This window comes from Phalaenopsis equestris, unplaced genomic scaffold, assembly GCF_001263595.1.
Source record: "Phalaenopsis equestris unplaced genomic scaffold, ASM126359v1 Scaffold000030, whole genome shotgun sequence".
Taxonomy (NCBI): Eukaryota; Viridiplantae; Streptophyta; class Magnoliopsida; order Asparagales; family Orchidaceae; genus Phalaenopsis; species Phalaenopsis equestris.
In genome coordinates this window covers 667,217-688,797 of record NW_018164472.1, presented here as the reverse complement: position 1 = coordinate 688,797, position 21,581 = coordinate 667,217, and the positions used below count along the sequence as shown (strand labels likewise).

Here is a 21,581-nt window from a genome sequence, read left to right as displayed (position 1 = left end):
CATAAATTCTTAATAATACAAGAAAGTTACACATAATTTTAAGCACTTTAAGATTTGTTTTATTCTATAATTAATGTTCATTGAGAATTGTCAAGAGTCTTCTCTCTAACTTGTTTACTTGCCTTGATGCCTTTGGTTGAGCTTCATCACCATTAAAACCAACTTAGTATTTTTGCCAACAACTTACAATTAATGTTTAGTTTTGATATACAATGGCCTCAATGAAAAGAGACGAAATACACCAAATGAAAGCAAAAGCCAAAAAGAAGCTCTCTCCAAAGGGATAGAGAGAGCTCAGACTATACAACGGCCTCAATGAAATGCTTCATCCAAACAATATTGAATTCTAAAATAAATAGAGCACCGGCAAGTCGAAGATTTAATACCAAGACATAATTGTCCAAACAAATATATTCGAGCATCAATCGTGTAGGTACGCTGGTTGAGCACATTGATCTTGTTGTAGATCTTATCATTGCTCTACAATAACGACATACCAAAGAAAAGAAAGGCGAGAAACCAAATCGAAGTATACCAAATCAAAATCTGCTTTCCACCATATAAAAATGGGATAAATCTGTTCTTAAAACGCTTTGATATGCTTTCTTTATACATGTTTTTTTTTTTCAAGCATCAAGCATATCGTTCAACTTGATCCCCTTAAAATGAAACAATAAGACTAAATAGAATATGTAAATGCACCATCTAACCATCGAGCGTATCAAAATGAACCCATAAATTTCTTCAACAGTTCACTCTAGTGACCCTACTGCTCAGTAAAGATTAAGAAGTGCATACCTTAATTGTAGAAGAAGATAGAGTAAAGGAAATTAGGGAAACAACTAGAAAGGGAAAGCAAATGTTTGAAAATGCTAGAGGTGTGCATTCGTGGGAACTGAGATATCCGAGAACAAGAGGATCAAGACTGTTCAGACCTCTCCCAATTTCCCATTTCCACCACTGAGTCTCGACATCTCAACACGGGCATTCCAGCCCTTACGTTCACCCTTACTCCAAAGAGCGAACAAACCTCTTAATCGAGGCGAGCCAGGCTGCCAGCGATAAAGGCAACAAAGCACGTATCAATCAGTGTTGGGGGCGAGGCGAGCAGCGCGGGCTGCTCAACAACTTTGAAGAATCGAAATGGAAAGCGAACCCAAACTCTCTCTAAGTAAAAGATACATTTCAGTCTTCCGCCGAAGTACCGAACCATAGGAATAAAATTTCAAACTTCGCTAGTTTCGCGGCTTCGCCCTTAATACTCTGTTTTCAGCTAAATCGGTTTTATTTTAAAAAAGAAAGAACCATTACCGATAAACCAAAGTATGCAGATTTTAAAACCAAATACCGAACCATCACTTCAAAAACTGAACCAAATCAATAAATCAGGCCGGTACAGATCAGCTTTTGGATTTATCCAAATAGTGCACGCCCATAGCATTAGATACCAATTTGTAATAAAAAATTCACTACAATAATCCAAGTCTCAAATTGATTGGCCGAGATAGCTTTCTCCATAAGTGAGCAATAACAATCACTCTAGTCTAAAAAGAATCATATCCAACCCAGCACTTCAGCAAAAAATAAAATCAATATGTAATCAAAGCAACATACTAATGGAAGTTTTTTGGACATGCCTTAGATTCCATAATAATCACAAATCGCTTCAAAATCAGAAGATAGGTTTGGCGGATTTATTATTGAAATATCACTGATAAGTAACACAAAAAACTTGCAGTTTATAGAAAGCAAAAAATCCCATAACCTGAAAGTTTTGGATAGCTACAAAACCCGAAATTCCTTAATAAAAGCAGTAGCTTCCGGCACTTAACAGATCCCTCAATTCATGCTTAGAGCAAAAAAAGCAACAAGTTGTGCCCAGGAACAAAGGCAATAAATTAACAAATAACCACCACCAAACCAAGCTAACAGAAGGTGAATCAAACAGTACTAAAGGAGGAGAGATAGATTTAAACTGCTATAGAACTCAAACCCCATCAATTAAGAGTAATCATGTAAATGCTTGCCAAAAGAAAATTAAATTTTGCAATAATAAACTTCTAAAATAAAATCAACTAAACAAAAGTCAATATTTGGAAAGTTAATTTTCTTCAAACATAGCTTGCAATTTTCATAAGTATAAACTTTGGAATTTACATGAAAAAGAGATATATCTAGCCATTTATAAATGCAAAAGGACATTAAAGCTAGAAAAATGCATGATCTTGATTTTATTATTGCAAAATTTCTCATATAAAGTCACACAAAAAAAAAGTGATTGGACTCCACTTTGCTTGAGTGGAAAAATCAAAAAGGGGAGAGGACACCATAAACTTTTACTTGGAAGAGTGTTGTTTGATCCACCTAGACAAAGTGGTGCCTAAAAACATTCTGTATAAATTGAATTGCATAGAAAGGCTTTATCCTTTTATTAAACTTTGGGTAGACATAAATAATTAAATTATATTCTTAAAATGTCAATAAATTTCTAGAATAAACAAAAATAATCAATTTTAGAACAATCGCACATTTATGTAAATTACCCTATTTAATAAAAATTGGCTTAAATTTTTTTTTCCACATTTTGTTATTTGAACTATATTTTGTTTTGAATTTCCATTTCCTTAAACTCGTTAAAATATGAGATGAAAAAGAAAATTGTAAAATATGCATGTTTTTGAAAGATATAGCCATAATTCAAAAACAGCAAAAAAAATAAAAGAAAGTGATATAGAAGATGATCTTTAAGTAGAATACTGGAGGGCATCATATAAAATAATTAAGGTCTATATCTCTTATTTGATTCCTGTAATTTCTATAAGATATTAATAACTTTTCCTATTTTTTTTGGCTTTAGAGATTAGCTTTTCTTTCTGGTGAGTTGTGTATGCCTTGGAAAAGAGAAGAATGTTATCTTGTGCTTTTTATATTTGTACATTTATTAGCATTTTAACAGTGAATTATACTTTTCCCCTCTCAATAGACTTAGGCTATAAAACTTGGTGCCTTCAAGGTACTTGATCCCATTATTATTAATTTTAGCATTCTACATAACTACTCTCAATAGCCATTTTCATGATAATTTTACAATAAAAGTTAACATGCAATCAATACTAGATGCTTTTCAGTTCCATGAAGAAAACAACCATAAATGCACAGAAAATAAATAATGATTATAAATTAACAGCCTAACATGCCATTTTATCTATCAGGTATGTGTATATAATGTCCATCCATCCATTCATCCAGACAAGCACAAATGCAAAAATATAGTTCCAACTAATCCAATAAAAGACGAGAGAAATGCAAAACAAGAAGAATTACAAAGATGTAGTTAGTGTTGGCCCTGTACCATGTGGAAATGGTTGAATATTAAATGATTCCAAAAAACTGGAGAAATGGCCATGATCACACAATTCAAAGAACAACTAAATAAAAAATTGGTAGCGTCAAAAACAAAGGTAGCTGGCCCAAATAGCTTTGTTAGACTCTATTGCAGTGAATACAAATTTCATTGGCATCATTTCACAAACAACATCGAAGCTTTGTTATATTTCAAAGTGCATTGAGAAGACAGCATCACTGCATTTATGAGTAGAGAAAGATGAAATATCCTCTATTTGTCCAATGATTGTATTAAGTAGGGGGCTGGAGGTGAACAACATCAGATGCTATCAATTGCTTTACGCTACATGGCTGCATGGTAATAAAAGTACAAAACAATAAAGTAATAAAAAACATGTGTATTTATGTGTGAGTGTGTATACCCGTGTATACCTCAAATTTAGGATGAAAAACTTTGTAAGTTCAAGTGCAGGCATATGCCAATCTATGAACAATCTGAGAACAGAGCAAGCAAGTTGCATCTTCTACTTCTTAAATGATATATCATTCAAGAAAACAAAAGACATTAAGGCATATAGGGTAAAAAACTTTTTTAAGTTGAACTGTTCAGGCATGAGCTCATCTATGGGCAATCGGAAAGCAACTTGCATCTTTTACTTCTTAAAAAATAGATCATTTATGAGAACAAAAGAAGTTAGGGACTATCAATAATAATTCATACTGCATGCAACAAGAGACCAGAAAAAAAACAAGGAAGCACAAAAAGCAGAAATAATTAATCACGGTCAATAGATCTAAATTATATGGCAGGGGAATATGCTTGGAGCATAGATACTTCCAACTGAATCGCGCATTTCACTTCATCGGCTTGGCTTAGATATTCTTTTAACTTAAGCCACCAAAATTCCAATAATTCGATTCCTAACGACACACGGGGCAAACCATATTGAAGATCCTTACAATATAATAATTTAAGCTTCCTAATGCACGCGGATTGAATCAGGCTCTTAAAAAAAGAATAGATCCACGTGGAGATAAGAAGCAGTCATTCAGTTATTAAATTCTCAGGTCCTCGTGTAAGCGGTAAACAAAAGCAATCCAATTCCTATTACCACGATCATTACAAAAAACAAACAACACCAAAATTCAAAGCAACAAGTAGGAAATATCGGTTAAAAACACTATTAACCAAGCAAAAGAACCTCAGCTCATCCGTAAAGCAGCACGCGACCCCTTTCGATCAGACACTGAAGATCAGGAACCGCCGGATTTATAGCGATAGAGCTTGCCAAACACGTGGAGCGCAGTAACAAACCCGATGAAGCATAAACTCATCACAAGCACAACCGTAGGCGACATCTTTAATCCAGGGGCATCATCGGTGTAGAATCTCAGCATGTTGCTGCCGCCAGCACCGCCAGTGAATCCCCCCGACCCCCCTCCGCTACCACTGGCGATCCTTCGCCTCCTCAAACCGGCCGCAGCAGCCGGGGTGCCACGGGGTCCCGCCGTGGTTGGGCGGCCCGCACCACCGGCCGATGATGTCGTCTGCGACTGCGAACTTCCCCTCGCCATCGTCGATCGCCCGCTTTCAGCTTAGGGTTTCAGATCCAACAATCAGACGTAGAGAGCATAAAAAACTATGCTTGAGATATTATATATTGTCCCACCACGCGAGCCCCGGGGAATGGCGAAATGGTAAGTAACACCTCGTAGTAGTAATAATAATAATAATAATAATAATAATAATAATAATAATAATAATAATAATAATAATAATAATAATAATAATAATAATAATAATAATAATAATAATAATAATAATAATAATAATAATAATAATAATAATAATAATAATAATAATAATAATAATAATAATAATAATAATAATAATATTGATGATGTATGAATAACATTAAAATAGAATTAGCGGAGTTTATTAAAAATTTATTAGAATTATAAGTCATTGAAATTAATACTTCAATAATCTTTCAATAATCCTCTAATAACTGTTCAGGGAAGGTTATTATGGGGTTATTACACACAGCTCTTAGTGCATATTACATGCACAGGGTCCGGGTTTCATCTTCCAGTTATAATGATCTGTCATAACACGTTAAGTGTCAATGATTAATAAACAATGTATTTGAGGTAGCGGTGCAGTATCATCTAGCCGTGGTGTGATTTTTTTTTTTAATAAGAGTTTTTATAGTCATCGTAGCTTTTTAAAAAACAACTTTTTCATCAAAAGTTTCACAGTTATTTCTTCTTCTAGTGCACCGGCAGTGAATCTCCCCGACCCCCCTCCGCTACCACTGGCGATCCCTCACCTCCTCAACCCGGCCGCAGCAGCCGGGGTGCCACGGGGTCCCGTTGTGGTCAGACGGCCTGCACCACCTGCCGATGACATCGTCTGCGACTGCAAACTTCCCCTCGCCATCGTTGATCGCCCGCTTTCAGCTTAGGGTTTCAGATCCAATAATCAGACGTGAAGACCATAAAAATTATGCTTGAGATATTATATATTGTCCCACCACGCGAGCCTTCCTCTCCATCTCTGCCGAGGAATGGCGAAATATTTGGGTAACTAAGGCCTTCATAATAATAATGTATGAATAACATTTAAATAGAATTAGCGAAGTTTATTGAAAGTTCATTAGGGTTATAAGTCATTGAAACTAATACTTCCAAGAACCTTCCAATAATCCCCAAATAACCGTGGAGTGAATGTTATTGCGGGGTTATTACATACACAGCTCTTAAAAAATTATGAGGTTTGATCTCATCAAGATGATTCACTATAAGTTTACAAGTACAAATATAAACTATTATCCAACACTATATATATATATTATTACAATGTTATACAAAGTACGGTAGTTGTCAATTGTTGACGGCTATGAAAGCTAGAAGTTATCGTCAGTTATTCATTTCATAGAGATTTGCGAGATTCGGCAAAGATGTCTACGTCTTCGAGAGCTGAGCAGCGAATTTTTTTCAACTTCAGAAAAAAGAGTACAAATACAGAATACAACATCGAATAGCATGGGGTTACAAACAGACCTATATATAACCCTAGATAAAATCCTGTAGTACAATATGTAATTTTCAAATTATCCATGTACTGTGTCGCGGGGTGTTTCCCCTGAACCTCTAACCTATATAACGAAACTCCCCCGATTTGGACAGATTCTTCCTCTTCGCTCTGCTTTGTTCCAGCATATGCCCCTTATATGTTATATGAGTCATACCTAGCAAATATCCACCTTGGCGAATATTCAGTCCCTTAGGAGAAATACATCATGAAGTTTCTTATACACTAAAAGTGGTTTGGGCCACCATAGTCCTCTAACAACTGCAAACATTCAAGTCTTTATAACTCATTATGCTATGAGGTATTATATTGGTGCGTCTCTGTCTGTCTTTGACTATGTTATAATTTTGAAAATCATCTGGGATGGAATCACCAAGTGTTGGATTTGAACCTTCAACTCTCTTAGTTGTTTCTGGATGTTGTTCTAAATTCATCTACATTGCATCTGAACTGGAGTTATTCCCTTGCATTTTGTCTTGACTTTACTGCAACATGGATTATTCATAAAGATTGCATCTCTGTTTATCACCATCTTCTTTGCAATCAGATATTGAAACTTGTATCCTTTCACATTTTTTTTTGTAGCCCAAAAAGATGCACTTATTGGATTTTGCATCAAGTTTTGATCTTTTATCTCCAGGTACGTGCACACAAAAATGAAAGAAAAAATCGTAAATGATTGAAATTAACTGAATTATCTGTCCATACCTCTTCTGCGACCTTGCTACCTAACGATGCCCAATGTGATTGTCCAGAAACTCATAGGAAGTCCTACATTTAGTCTAAAGCATCTTACACTTTCAGTTAAGGACCTTTTCATCATTTTTGCCACACATTATGTTGTGGTGTCTTGCACACTGAAAAATACTTATGAATCTCATGCTCCATACAAAACTTTTAAAACTGTGAATCTGTAAACTCTATGTAATTATCATATCTCAAATACTTCATATTTTTGTCAGTTTGGTTTTCCACCTAAGTTTTTCACAGCTTGAATTTGGAGAAAACTTCAGATTTCTGCTTCAAGAAATACACCCAAACTTTCCTGGAGAAATCATCAATAAATATAATGAAATGCTGAGATCCTCCCGATGACGATTCCCTGATAGGGTCTCATACATCATAATGCACATAATCAAGAATCCCTTCAATTTTGTGTTTTCCAGCCATAAAACTGACTCTAGTATATTTTCCAATAACACATAACTTACGAAGATCAAGCGTGCAGCTTTTAACACCATGCAACATGTTTCTTCTATGCAATTCTACCATCCCACGTTCACTAAGATGACCTAATCACACATGTCATAGTTTTGTGTTATCATTATTTGACTTCACAAAATGAACTCCACCTACAACTGTACTCCCTAACAATTTGTGGATATTGCTTGCATTTAACTTTCCTTTCATCACAGTCAGTGCAACTTTAACGATTATGATGGTTTCTATATTCCCATTTGCCTTAGGATTAAAGTCATTTCTATGTAAATGACCCATAGAAATCAAATTCTTCTTCAGATCTGAAATACGTCTGATTTCACATAACGTTATAACAGTGATATCATACATCTAAATCCTGACTTCACAAATACCAACAATATTAGAACATTTATCATCACTTAAATAGATTAAGCCAGAATTAGTTAACTTATATGAAATAAATCACTCTCTGTTAGGTGTTATATGATAAGAACATCCAAATAGCAAGCGCAACATTCAAATAGATTATTACTCAATTGAACGAGTTATATGAAGACTATACTGTGCAGTACATCAAGCTAAATAATGAAAATCTATTTGAACAAATTCCCAAGCAAGTAAGCATTTTAAATAGTAAAAATCTAGCACGTGTTCACGAGCAAAACCAATATAACATTATAAAGAATAGAACTTCACATAACCATATATTAAATATGTTTATATTTAGGTCTTAATCCAGTATATTAGTGAATCCTAATAAAACTTTTTAACTATCTTGTTCATTATATTTAAATGATAATTTTTAGATCATAAATGAATTGAAGTAAAATGCATTCAAACTATGTTGACTTATTAATAAAGTGTTTGTACATGCGCTCAACTTTACTTGATTAATTAATTATATGTACTGGACCGAGCAATAATTATCGAGTGTTAATTAAGAGAATTACAAATCATTTGTCAAGTATATTCATATATTTACATGTGTACTAAAATCTTCTTCATCGTTGACCCTCATACGTAGCCACCAACATTGCCTTCAAGATGCTCGTCTTCCACACCCTTCCTTCATAGAAGGTTGATCTTAACATACAAGCATTTATTGTAGATGATTTTCTCAATGCATCTTCCGCTATTCTTCTCTATCACACATGACAATACAATTTTAAATTAGAGTAACACAATTAATGACATGATAAATTTAGTGTCTTTTTGGAATCATTTTATTCTTTTTTGTTTATATTTTGATTAAATAAAAAAAAAAACTTGATTTATTTATATATGTTGATTTTTAAAAATACTAAAAAAAACCTACAAGTTATTTTCAATATTTTAAAATTTTAATTTATTTAATTATTTCAGCAATTTAATTTTAATTATATCAAATTTATACTAAACATTTATATTATTAAATTATCTTTAAAATAGATAACACTAATTAGATTAGTTAAGTGATAAATTTTAGGGGTTGTCCCCTAACAAATTAATGTAGGATTTAATTTAAACTTTATGAGAGAAAATATAATATTACATAAAAAATTTAATCAACTATTTATTTTTTCTTCTTCTGAATTTTATCACAGGTTTTAAAAAGACATACATCCATACCACACAATTTTTATATATTTACACAACTAGCTCCTAAATTTTGATATTTACATCTTAGTGTATTGCTCTCATAAAATCATGCATAAACGGTGTATTATGTTTTCAATAATTTAGTAAAAGTTATATTTTTAACGAGATATTAAACATTGGAGCGGCGTTATGTATGCAAACATGGAAATTTAGGTATTATATACGTAAATACATAATAATTGTGGGGTACGAATGTAAATGCCCCATATATTTCACAGACAGCCCTTAATGTGAATTGAAAAGGATAACGGTGGACTGAAGGTAGAAGACGGAAGACCTGCGAGCCAAGGACGCCGTAACCGGAGGTATTCTCTCTCTCGATCTGGAGCTCTTTTCCAGTTTTTTTCTTCTTGCGGCCTCTCTCCCAAATACACAATCCAAAGCCCTAGATAAAGGATTGCTGGGAATCGGATCTTCGGTCACTCCAAAAGTTTGATAGATCAATCTTCGAAACTCTCTTTTTTGATCAGAGCAAGTCTCGCCTTTCTGTTGCCCTCTGCTGCATTTTTTTTTTTTTTTTTTTCTTTGTCAAAAGCATTTTATCTCTATTTCTGAATTAATTTTTGCAGGGGAGATATAGGGATAGGTCACTTTCGGCATGGGCGTCTCTGCTGATGGCGGGGTATGATGACGATTATCCCTAATCTTCATATTGTATAGCACATGCATGGATCAGTTGAGAATTTTATATATTTTCTTTTCCGCATACATACATTTATTGATCATTTCTTGGTTAGCTAGAAACTATTGTTTTCTAGCCTTTTTAGTTTATCACAACAAGCAAATGTAGTCTCACTGACTCCCAATCCAGCTTTATTACATTAATTTTTGCTGGATCTGATATTTTTTGCACGTTGTTATGCTATATCGGTTTGAGGTTTTATGATTTATCCTTTTTGTTTTTGTAATTTATTTTTTTTGATGCACTATTCTTGTAATGCACAATTTTAGGATCATTTAAAATTATATGTGCAACATGTTTATTCTAGTAGGAAGCTAGTTATCTTATGACATATTCTTCAAGATGATATGAAACCTAGTATTGCATTCATATTTTATTATGATGGGTTTGCAAAACAAGAATAAATCGTTGTTTGGGGAGTGCAGGCCTACTGCTAGATCTAACACCCATGGAAAAGAGAACTAAGTAATTGAAAGGGAGCACTCTAGTGCTTGTATTAAAAGGGAGATATTCAAAGCTGAATTGAGAGCTGTTGTGTTAATTTTTAAGGTCATATTTAGAGTATTGAGATATTGATCAGGAGGTCAAAATAACAGATACATGAAGAAAGAAACAAGCTAAAAAGCCGTTGAGCTAAAGGAGCAAGAAGAATAACCTAACCTAAGAATTTTGGGCAGGCCCAAAACAACCCAACCTGACCCATGGATTGGGTAGACCAAGATGGGGCTGGTCGCTACTTTGTATCAAACGGATGCCATGATATCCCTTTATCCTTTTTTTTGGTTTAAAAATATCCAATTTATGAAGAATCTTTTCATGAATGTTGCATCCATTCATTCACCTCTTCATGAATTGTTGCATTAGTTCACTCACCCCGCTTCATGTAAAGGATGCTGAAACACCCAACCAGATCTATGATGAGGCGGGGATGACCACCATGGGGCCAACCAATTGTCATTCAATGAATTGTTTTGCAGTTTATGCTTGGTTGAAAATTAATTGAACGCTGTTTTATTTTTATCATTTGAAATTGTCTCATCCTCTTCTTTTCTATATGACAAAACTTCTAAGCACTCAAGACTCAATATTTGATGGAACTCTTGTACATGCAGATGCGGGTAGCAAGTTGGGCAACAGATAGACACTCTACCTTTAATGGAGCTTCTTAGGTGGAGGATCATGAAATGATTTATATTTTTGCAAACAAGCAAGGAATACATATCAAACTAATATTTAAGAGTTATACGTATGATGGTGACCAATTGAAGTCCGTAGTTAATGAAGCACCCTAGAATGCAAAAGATAGGATTAATGTGAGACTTTGATACCACTTTATATGAATCATATGAGAGAAAGTACTTTTATTAATGAGCTACCAGAGAATAGAGGGAAGGGGAACCGATAAGGATAGGATCAATGCGACTCTCTAATACTACTTTATACATATGAGAGAAAGAACTTATATTGATGAGATACCCAAGAATAGAGAGAAGAGAAAGAGATTGAATGGGAGGCTGTCAACAACTAGCGAATGTCAGTTTTAGCACTGATTTCAAATTACACAATGAGGCATCATAACCTCTAATATCCTATTTATTTCGGTAGAAAATAATAGTGATGATATGGAATAAAAAAAGAAAAGACAATACAATTACAAATCACTAAATAAAACGGGAAAAATGTCTTATCAATCAACTCATCAAAGTCATATTTAAGTTTGTATCTAACAACTGTTATCATTAGTCCTCTTATTAGTTGAACTAAGAAAAGACACTCTCATTAAATCATCTTCTCAGATCAATCTCTCTTAGTTTCTAAATTAATACATTTGTATATTAAGGTGACGGAGAAATAGAACTTGATTAAATTTATAAGTGGAAATGTTTTGAGGGAAACTTAGTGACAAGGATACCATGAATCCTATTATGCTTTGAGAGATATTACAAGCCATCCTCCTTCCTAGGAAGAGTAAATTGAGCCCTTCAAAATGAATCAAGGAGTTTGTTTTTCAAGTTCCCAAGTTGCTTTTCATTCCTTTTGAATAGATCTAATTCATGGACCTCTTGTAGTTTTCAATAAGATACGTTGACTCAAGACTTTAAGAAAATTGTCCTTAATATTTTAAAATGTGCCTTTTTTATGTAAGATTCATGATAAAGGAATTCTAAATTTAATTGAGGCAAATTAGTGATTAATATATACTTTGGGATGGAGCCAAATCCACGTAAGTCTTGAGAAGGCTTATCTTGCAACAACATGATACTTAATTCGATGGGCATCAAAGAAAGAAGGTATACACTAACCATGCTTGTTACTAGTGAATAAGACAACTTAGCATAGCTGTCCCATGTGCTCACAACTCATTGTGCAAACCAAACTATTTTTAGAAGTATTATAAAATATTAAAAATCATGAATAGTCTATTAAGCATCTACATTTTGAGAAAAATAGTTTAATGCAAAAAAGTACTTTCATATCATATTAATTGAGTATAATATTATATAGCATAAATGAATATTAATGCAAGCTAATTAGTAAAAAATTAAAGGCCACAATCATTAAGCAAACTTAAAGCATCAATGATAATGCAATAACCTTTTATCTAAATAGATTTTCTAAAAATAAGCATTAAATAAACAATAAATCTAATGTACAAAAGAGGAAGAAGATGCATACAATACAAGAAGGAGAAAGCTTAAATAGTTATTGTATAATTATCACTACAAAGTTGTGCGAAGTAATGTCGAGGATGAGGGAGAACTTCTAATTGGCATATATGTCTTTTTTGTCATGCTTCTTTGAAGGCTTGATCTATCCAGTTTTTGGTTCTCACATGCTCGTTGCTTTTAGATTAGAGACTCATGTATGGCTCGACTGATTGATAATGATTCATATCAAATTATGCTAGTGTCTATATTTTTGAAATGATGAATGACCCATTTTTTAATAAAATTTAACTTGTGACTTTCTTCGATGATAGTGCCCATGGTTTATGCAGACATTGATGACAACCATTGCTTCAAAATTAATGACTTAATTCATTTTTGTTGTCACAAGAGACCATCATTGTTATTGTAGCTCATGTTTTTATGGGAGGTTGAAAGGTCAAAGATTAGGGTCCTTTGGGAAGCATGAGTGGGTGTGGCTAGTTTGATGACATGAAACCTTAACATACTAAAAAAAATAATAAAAAAAAGAAGATAAATTAGCTTAAAAGCAATTAATTTAAATGAGAAAAAAAACATAAAAAAAATAAGTAGGATACAACATGTGTGCTTTGCGCCATTTTAATTTTTTTTTCTCATTTTCATGAAATAGCATATGAGATGTATTATGTTATACAATGGATTTAAGACATGCAATTGCATGTTATTGGTATCTATGATGACCGAGCATTTATGTTACTATTACACGTGTGAATACTGGCCGATCCGATTGCTTCTTTTTATTGTAGATGAATTTTTTTAACTGAGCTAAATCGAGTCCAAGTTACCCTTCATTTGAGCTTAGCTTAGCCATTATTAGCAACATTGACCTCAACATCATGAGTTTGACTAATTCTTGAGTTTGAAGTTATTGATTGGCTTGGCAAGCCATATGTGTGAGTAGAAAGTGATTGAGGAGGATGCAGATGAGGTTGTTGATGACCGGTGAGGCCTGACAATGTTTTGGGAGGAAGATTAGTTAGTGTACTTGGTAGGGAGGTAGAGTTGAATGAGGGATAATAAAGTGCACTGGGGAAAGAGGATGGTGTTGTTCATCAGGAGGAGGTTTTGAGAATAAGGAAAACAGTAAAGAGACACCACACTGGATGAACCAGGACAAGCAATGTTAAATATAGTGAAGTTGGATTAGAGAAAGAGTTTGGTTTTTTCATGACCTCGATGGTTATCATTTACTGCTACACGTCTATTCAATTTGGCTCTTGATTTCTTTAGTTTAATAGTTTTTGGTTTCTTATTCAAATATATTATAATTTCCTTTGCTTTCTTTTCAATCACTGGTCAGACACTGTTTTCGAATAGTACTATTGCTATTGCCGTTGATTCGGTGTTTTGTTGGTTATAAAATTCAGCTCTCTATTTCCGCCCAACTTTAATCACCATAAGTTTATAATTATTGCCTATACTTAAGCATTCCTACACTTTCAAGTGCATTTCATTCATCCACTTCCTTTCTTTGACTTTCCTTACTAGTAGTGATGTTTGAATGGTTGTTTCTTGCTATGGTAATTTCGGACAATATCTAAGTTGGATGTTCTATTTCTTTACCGATTTTGCTCTGTGATTGAAACTGAGAGTTATTGTTTTTGTTGGATGGAATTGAAGTTTGTAGCATTTATATAGATATTGGAGGATTCATAGAAGTTGCTAATTTTGTGATTTTTTTATTGTAAGTTTGATTCTTAAGATATGTAATTTTTCAAGAAAATTATTGAATATAATTTTATTTTCTTTCAAGTTTTTGCATGTGCAATTAGATGTGATTTTTTTTTATTGTTTTGCAAGTCTTCAAGGCAGCTTTCAAGAGATGCTTCTCTCTTTACTCTTTTAGTGTTTTAAAACATTCAAAGGATGCATAAAGTCCCGCTCTTTATATCAATTCATTATTTTTGTTATTCTTTCATCTAAGTTATTGTGTTTGGTTTATGTACATGATTGAGATTTTTTTTGTTTGTGTTATATTAGTTTTGATTTTTTTTATGGGAATCTTAGGGTTTGTCTGGGGCAGTTATAGCTTATCTAGCTTATTCTGATGAGCAGCTTATCCGGATCAGGCTGTTTGGTTTGTGCATTTGGAAAACAACTGATATGCAGTTGTTTCTGGATAAATGATCATTATATCCCTGATCTAGATAAGTTGACTAGCTGTTTGATTTGTACGTTTGAAAAATAACTGATTTAAAAGTTGATTTTCCAATTGAATCAAAATTTCTTTTGTTGAATTTTAAGGTCAGAAATAGAAATAGAAAAATGAGTTTAAGAATAGCAATTCCGCCTCGTAAGAGCAATCTGAACATTAGATAGCTTATTGCATAAGGCAAATAAAGGACACTATTGACATGGCAGTTCCAAACAGACTCCATAATGTTAAGTAAATGAGGAGAAAAAATACAAATAGTTTTTAAACGTGAAGCCACAATTCAAGTTGGAAGATCCACAAAGAAACTAAAAAGGTATTTTAAATGAGGCTTCTTGAATCTGAGTTATAGATTCAAGTATAGTAGAGAAATTTCTATTTACAATAACCAAAATATATGAAGTAACAATCACAACTTTGGAGAACACTAGAGACTAAATTCAAATTATTTGATTTGCTCAATGCGTTGCAAGCACAAAAACTATGTAGATCAATGAAGAAGTTTGCAGCAACAGAAAGTGTTTTGGATACTAAAGGATAGAAATCCTATAAACCTTGCAAACAATGCAATTAAGAAAAGTCACCCTCCATGAAAATGTTGGAGAAGGAATACTACTAAAAAAAGGCACTCTTCAACTCAAACATGAAGCAATGATCTAACAAAATAAAATTAAATTGCTCGAAGTCGAATGCCACGTTGTAATTCAAGGGCATTTCGTGTGGTACATGATGTATATCATTGCAGCAGAACTTCCATTTTCACCAGCAAACTAGCCTTATCTAATTGCAAACACACTCCCATAAAGCAACCACACTTCCATCACAGGCAAACACACTCCCATAACTCACAGGTAGAAAACATCTCAATTTCATCCATTCATCAAATTCTTAGTAAAACATCACACAAAGAAAACACAGTAAAAACATTCCAATTTCATCACAGTAAAAACAAATCTCAGTAAAAACATCCCGATTTCATCCATTCATCAAGTTGTAGTTCATCGCATGAAGAAAGCCAACATCGCATGAAGAAAGCGAAATTACCACAAGAATAACCACACATTGTAGAGGGGAGGGAGAGGAGAAAGAGACCATACGGGTGAGAGGGATAAAGATTACCGAGTGTGAACGATGCTATTGGAGACAGACGAGAGCGAGAGAGATTGACTCTAAGGCTTGGGTCGAGGGCAGAGGGGATGCAAGGGCAACAGGCTAAAACACAAGCAAACGAATGCGGGACGCGGGGTAGTTCCCGCAGCTGCATTTATTAACAATCCAAAATGACGTTTCGTGAAACACAGCAGAAACACAATTACCAAACGGAAAGGCGGCGTCCGCGACTTTAATCCTCCTCAAACGGCCCCTTAGTCATTGTGTAATTTATATTCATTCTTATATTTTTTGTATTGGATGCTTAAAGTCATTTTGCATTTATATTATCATTCCAAATGAATTAATTGTTTTTTCTTGTCTTGCATCGAATGTGACTAATCTTTGTCATTGAGTAATTTATATTCATTCATGTATTTTTTGTATTTGTTGCTTAAAGTTATTTTGCGTTTATATTAGCATTCCAAATGAATTAATTGTTTTTTCTTGTCTTGCATCGAATGTGACTAATCTTTGCCTAAAATGAGTGCTGGGAAGCCATGGTTTTGGTCTTTTGTGTGTTTCCTTTTGCATTTCATCGTAGGTTCATATTAGGTAACCTTAGTCCCTAAAACATCTTGCATCAAAATAGTATCTTAGTTTATGGTTGCATTAACATGCCAACTAGAAGTATGATTAATTAATGCTGCAATTTAAACAAAATTAGGCAAGCTATGATTTTGGATGAACACTTCATTGCTATTGCAAGGTCAAAATTATATTCTTACATTTGATAAGACGTATTATATTGAAAATTGTTTATAATGAGTCAATACTCTGGAATACGTCTTTGAATATTACATTTATTTGATTCTGATTGATTTGAATGTGCATTGTCAAACGTAGTGTGACATATTTAATTATTTTGGTGAGGACTTAACATATGAAATTAAACTTATATGGGCTGATCAAAATATATTTTCTTAAAGAGCAATTTTTGTCTTTTAATGAATATAGGAGAGAAAGGAGCATATGACGTGTGAATAAATTTATTGATTAATTTATGAGTCTTGGAACCAAAATTAATTTGGTTAGAGACTCTTATGTTATAATTATTTGTTTCAGTAAAGTGTTTAGGCATGAAATTAGAAAAAAATTAAGCTGAAATGTAGTAAAAGTATTATTTATTTGATTCTTTATTTAGTCCTTTGAATTTTAAGGCATATTATATTCATTTAACGAGGATTTTCACACCTATTCTTGGAAGTTCCATCAATGAATTATTACATTCTCCTTTATAGTTATTCAAACATAAATAACATGAAAATTACTCGTTCCAATTTGTTCTTAATGAAGAAATTGTAGTGCATGCATGTCATTTTGAAGATGAATTAGAATATGATTTATAGTTAATGTTATTTTTTTTTTTATATTGTTAAATCTGTACATGTTAGAATATGTTCATGAAATTGACCTATCTCTGATTGAGTGTCTTTACCATCCAAGTGTGAAGTTGAGCTTGTGTTTGAATCTAAGCCTTAATTACTAATCAATTTGAAATTGAAAATGAACCCATGATCACATCTAAACTTGAACTGCTTTTAGATCTTGAATCTAATTTTGAATATTAAATTAGATCTACTCTTGAGTGCGAACCTAAGCTCACGTAGAATCTATATCAAATCTTGAATATGAACTTAAGCCTTTAAAATGCATCAACTTTAATCCTGAATGTGAAGTTGAAGAGATTATTTCTACTAGAGTTGATAATTCAATTAATCAAGCTAATAATGTGATTCAAATGCAAAGTTAAACAATTTATGTCACCCGCAGCTGAGGAACCAGTTCAGCAAACTACTAAAGTAGATGCTACTTTTTGATATTGTTCCTATTATGAATGTTCGGTTTGATTTTCAATTTTGTCTCCTGTCTTAGTTCTTTGATTTTAAAACTCATAGGGACAGTAAATTATAATGATTTCTTTAAAATTTAAAGAAAACATGAATCTAAGTTTTTGTCTATATGGATATTTAAGTCGTTTGTGTTAATTACTTTTTAAGTGGTTCTTCTGTTTGGACATATCATATTTTTATGGATTATTTTCTTTTGCTTACGATATTATCCCGTCTTCGTCATAGTTTCCTAATAGTATTAAGACATGTTATTGTGTTTTCATTACTTTATTTTATTTTCCGGATTTGCAAGTAGAAGTTTATAGAAAATTAATTATTGATTATGAAAACTTTTAAGTTAACTGCTCATGTGAATGCAAGTCATATGGAATTAAAATAGATGATGATTACGCATGTACATATTTCAATTAGGTGCCAAATTTGTTTGTATTAAAAACGGCCAAACTAATTCTGAAACCAAAACAAACTATGAGTTTCAATTCTATTTCTATATATATATATATATATTTCATTTTAAGTGTATAACTCTTTATAAATTGATCTTTTTATTTCGGCTAAGTATAGTTTTATCATTAAAGGATCCATGAAGCTTCATAAAAGTTAATCAAAGAAATATATGAAATGACTATTAGGTAATAAATATTACGAGTAAGATTTTTATTATGATTTTACCTAAGTTAATCAAATGACTACTAGTTAATAAATATTAGGAGTGTGATTTTTATTTATATATTCTATGCTTACTTGATTCATTTAGATTTATTTGAGTTTTAGGAAGCTTCAAACGTAAATTAAGCCAAGGAAATATGTTTATTAGACAAAATATGAAATCAAACCTTAACCAAATCAATCAGCTTAGCCGGTTTGATTTGGATTTTTGGGTTTCTCAGTTTTTTTTGCGCATCCTTAGTGATAAGGTAATGATGCATTTGAATTCCATTATACTAATGCCTTAAAGAAATTAACTACTAGAAAAGTTTTACCACATAAAATCTTAGTGCACATTGGGGCGAGTTTTTGTAAACTAAATATTCTAGGAAGTACTAAGATTAACCTTGTCTTCATTATATTTAATACAGCATTATTTCATGACTATTTGTGGCTTCTTATTTCTTTCCATTCCGTATCATAAATTTAAATCCAACACCTTACCAGACATTTCTCCTGATAATGTTCAAGAAGCTATTTGTGTTTTAGGTTAGCAGATGTTCTTTTGATATTTTATGGACCGTCTTTTTGAAGCATATGGAAATTATGCCAATCCTTTTTTGACAAGTATCAAATTTTTAATGTGTCATAGCTGAATTTTTTGAAGTTAATGCAAAATAATTTTAATTTAAGTATTTAGTCGGAGTTATGCTGATATTATTTCAATTATATTCGTCTTAGTTTATGCTTTTCTAGTTTATGTTTGATGCAACATGTATATGAAAATGGGATGTGTTTTCGAGTGATTATGGCTGTAAATTGATTTAATTCATAGATTAAATTCCATAATGTAGCAGTTTTTTATTTCTTGTTTAAGCATTACTCAGTTTCCTTGCATTCCTCAGCCACTGGAAAGCCACAAATTTGGATGATTATTTTTGTAATTTAGCTGATGTATTTCCAATTTCTTTCTTTATCTTTCCTCGTAAAAATTTTCATTTGGCTGTTTGCTTCTTTGACATTTTAGTAGTGTAGCCAAGTTTGCTGCTCTATTTCCTTGATTCTACTGTAACTGGGTTAAGCTTCTTGTTACTTGCGATTTTGCCTTGTGTTTGAAAGTAGGAGTTACCATTCTGTTAGATGGGATTGAAATTTTGATATTTTGATTGAATTTGATGATCTGAATTGGAACTCGTATTTAATTGGATTTTGGAGGATTCTTAGAAGTTACTAATTTTGGGTCTTATTGGGTTCTAAATGCCACATTGTGAATGTAAACTTTCCATGAAGCAATTTTTACATAGCCAACATCTAAAATCTAGGAATTTATATACTGTTTGCACGGTTAGCTCATTTTCGTCGCTCGCCTTCTCTCAGTCCAATCAAGAGTTAGTCCTCATCATTCCATTCTCACCTCTCCGTGGAATTATTCGACTCGCTAAAGCTGAGAAGAAGCAGTGACAAATCAATAACTACCTCTACCAACGCTCCTATCTCCGCCCTCTGCTTCTTGGCTGACAAAAGCCATGACGATGGCAGAAGCATCTACGAAGAAAGGCCTTTTATCGATTTTGAGTTTTCTGTAACAATAGAGCTTAAGATGAACACTTCTTTCATGGGGTCATTAGCCTCCTTGTTGCTGTTCTCCTCTGCAGCTTCTAAACCAAACTTGAAGCTCCGATTCCCAGCTTCTGTTACCAAGTCTGCAATAAAGGTCCGAGTTTTCAAATTTCGTTCTAGCTCCAACTTGGCTCATGGCCCTAATTATGCATCCATCTTTATAAACATGGCTCATGGCTGCTCAAGTGACCTTCTGATGAGACCAATTGATTAATATTCCAGGAATTACTCGATGATATAGCCAATGTACTCACCGAAGCTGTAGTAGATTTGATTGCAGCATCACTGCTGCCGGTGCTTCTTCAGTTTACCTGGCAACGTTGCAGCAGCTGCTGCTGATTCTTTCGCCCCTGTTATGGCATTGCCACACTTAATTGATGCAAGAAAAAAAATGGAGGGTGATGGCGAGCGACGGGCTAGAGGCCAGCTAAATGTTCGAAAAATAATGGAGAGGGGCTGATTTGAAATCGGGATAGATTTTTGGTGTTTAATTATTAAATATTAAAGTTTAGGTGTTTAGGATGTAAATTCTTATGTTTTAGATTATAGGTATTATTGAATACAATTTTATTTTCTCTAAATATTGAGCGTGCTGTTAGATATGGATTCTTGAAGTGTTTGGTAATACTTGAAGGCAACTTCTTGTAGACGCTTCTCTTTATGATTGTGTGAGGCCTAATATTCTAATTGCTGTTTCTATCTTTGCCCGTTCTTCTTATTTATTTTGTGATTTGTTTGTGCATGTTTGAGATCTTATCAAGCTCATTGCGTATAAGTTTTTGTTTTGTGTTGTGAATCTCAACTGTTGTGGAGTTTTACATTTGATCTAAGATTTATCGTAGAATTTTATATTTTGTGAATTTTATATTATCATTTGGAGCAAAGTAAATGTGTTTTCTAATTTTGTTTTAAAAAGAACTATTCTTTTCCTAAAATAAGAGTTGAGAAGTTTTAATTTGTGGGTTTTGTGTGTAGTTTTTATTTTCGCTTAAATATTGTCCTGAATTTACATTAGTACACCCTAAATGATATAAACTTTTGCGTCGTGGCCTCTTTTGTCCTGGAGTCATGGATTAGATGGGTCATATTACACTAAAAGGTTTTAGAATTTTGTGAAGTTATATATTTTTTTTAAGTTCAATGCTTTGTGAATAATATGCCTTTTCTTTTGAATGACTTTAATTCCTTGACCTCTCAATTAGAGAGTTACTTCACCATTCGATCACTTGACTTATGGTATTCCAAAATTTATTAACTCGGGTCAACAAGCTTGGAACTAGCTTATATGCAAGCCTGGTTATTGAAAGAGCTCGAGTTTTGGAGTCTAGGAACTCGGCTCCTTGGGATCAAGTTATGAACTTGTAAAAACTAGCCAGCTAAACTCGTTCCCGATCGATTTTGTGGCATTCTAAGCTGGGGAGGAGTTTAAATTTTTTTTATTTGACTTAAATTTGGTGAGAATGGCAAAATTTTAATGCCAATGTTGTATTTA

General features: G+C 33.0%; 1 protein-coding gene and 1 long non-coding RNA gene across 2 annotated transcripts; one reads left to right on the top strand and one right to left on the bottom strand.

Moving 5' to 3' along the window:
• Window positions 1-4,376: 4,376 nt before the first annotated feature.
• On the bottom strand, window positions 4,377-5,019 carry LOC110018678 (protein transport protein Sec61 subunit beta). The gene has a single exon (XM_020716070.1). It carries the CDS (start codon window positions 4,918-4,920, stop codon window positions 4,600-4,602), a length of 321 nt encoding a protein of 106 aa, XP_020571729.1. The 5' UTR covers window positions 4,921-5,019; the 3' UTR covers window positions 4,377-4,599.
• A 4,473-nt stretch (window positions 5,020-9,492) lies between these two features.
• On the top strand, window positions 9,493-9,900 carry LOC110018641. Its single transcript, XR_002293370.1, has 2 exons — window positions 9,493-9,582; window positions 9,847-9,900. It is a non-coding gene; the product is annotated as an uncharacterized LOC110018641 (long non-coding RNA).
• The last annotated feature ends 11,681 nt before the right edge of the window (window positions 9,901-21,581 follow it).

Coding starts and splice junctions, on each gene's coding strand:
- LOC110018678 (XM_020716070.1), bottom strand. CDS start 4,920: ATGGCGAGGGGAAGTTCGCAGTCGCAGACGACATCATCGGCCGGTGGT.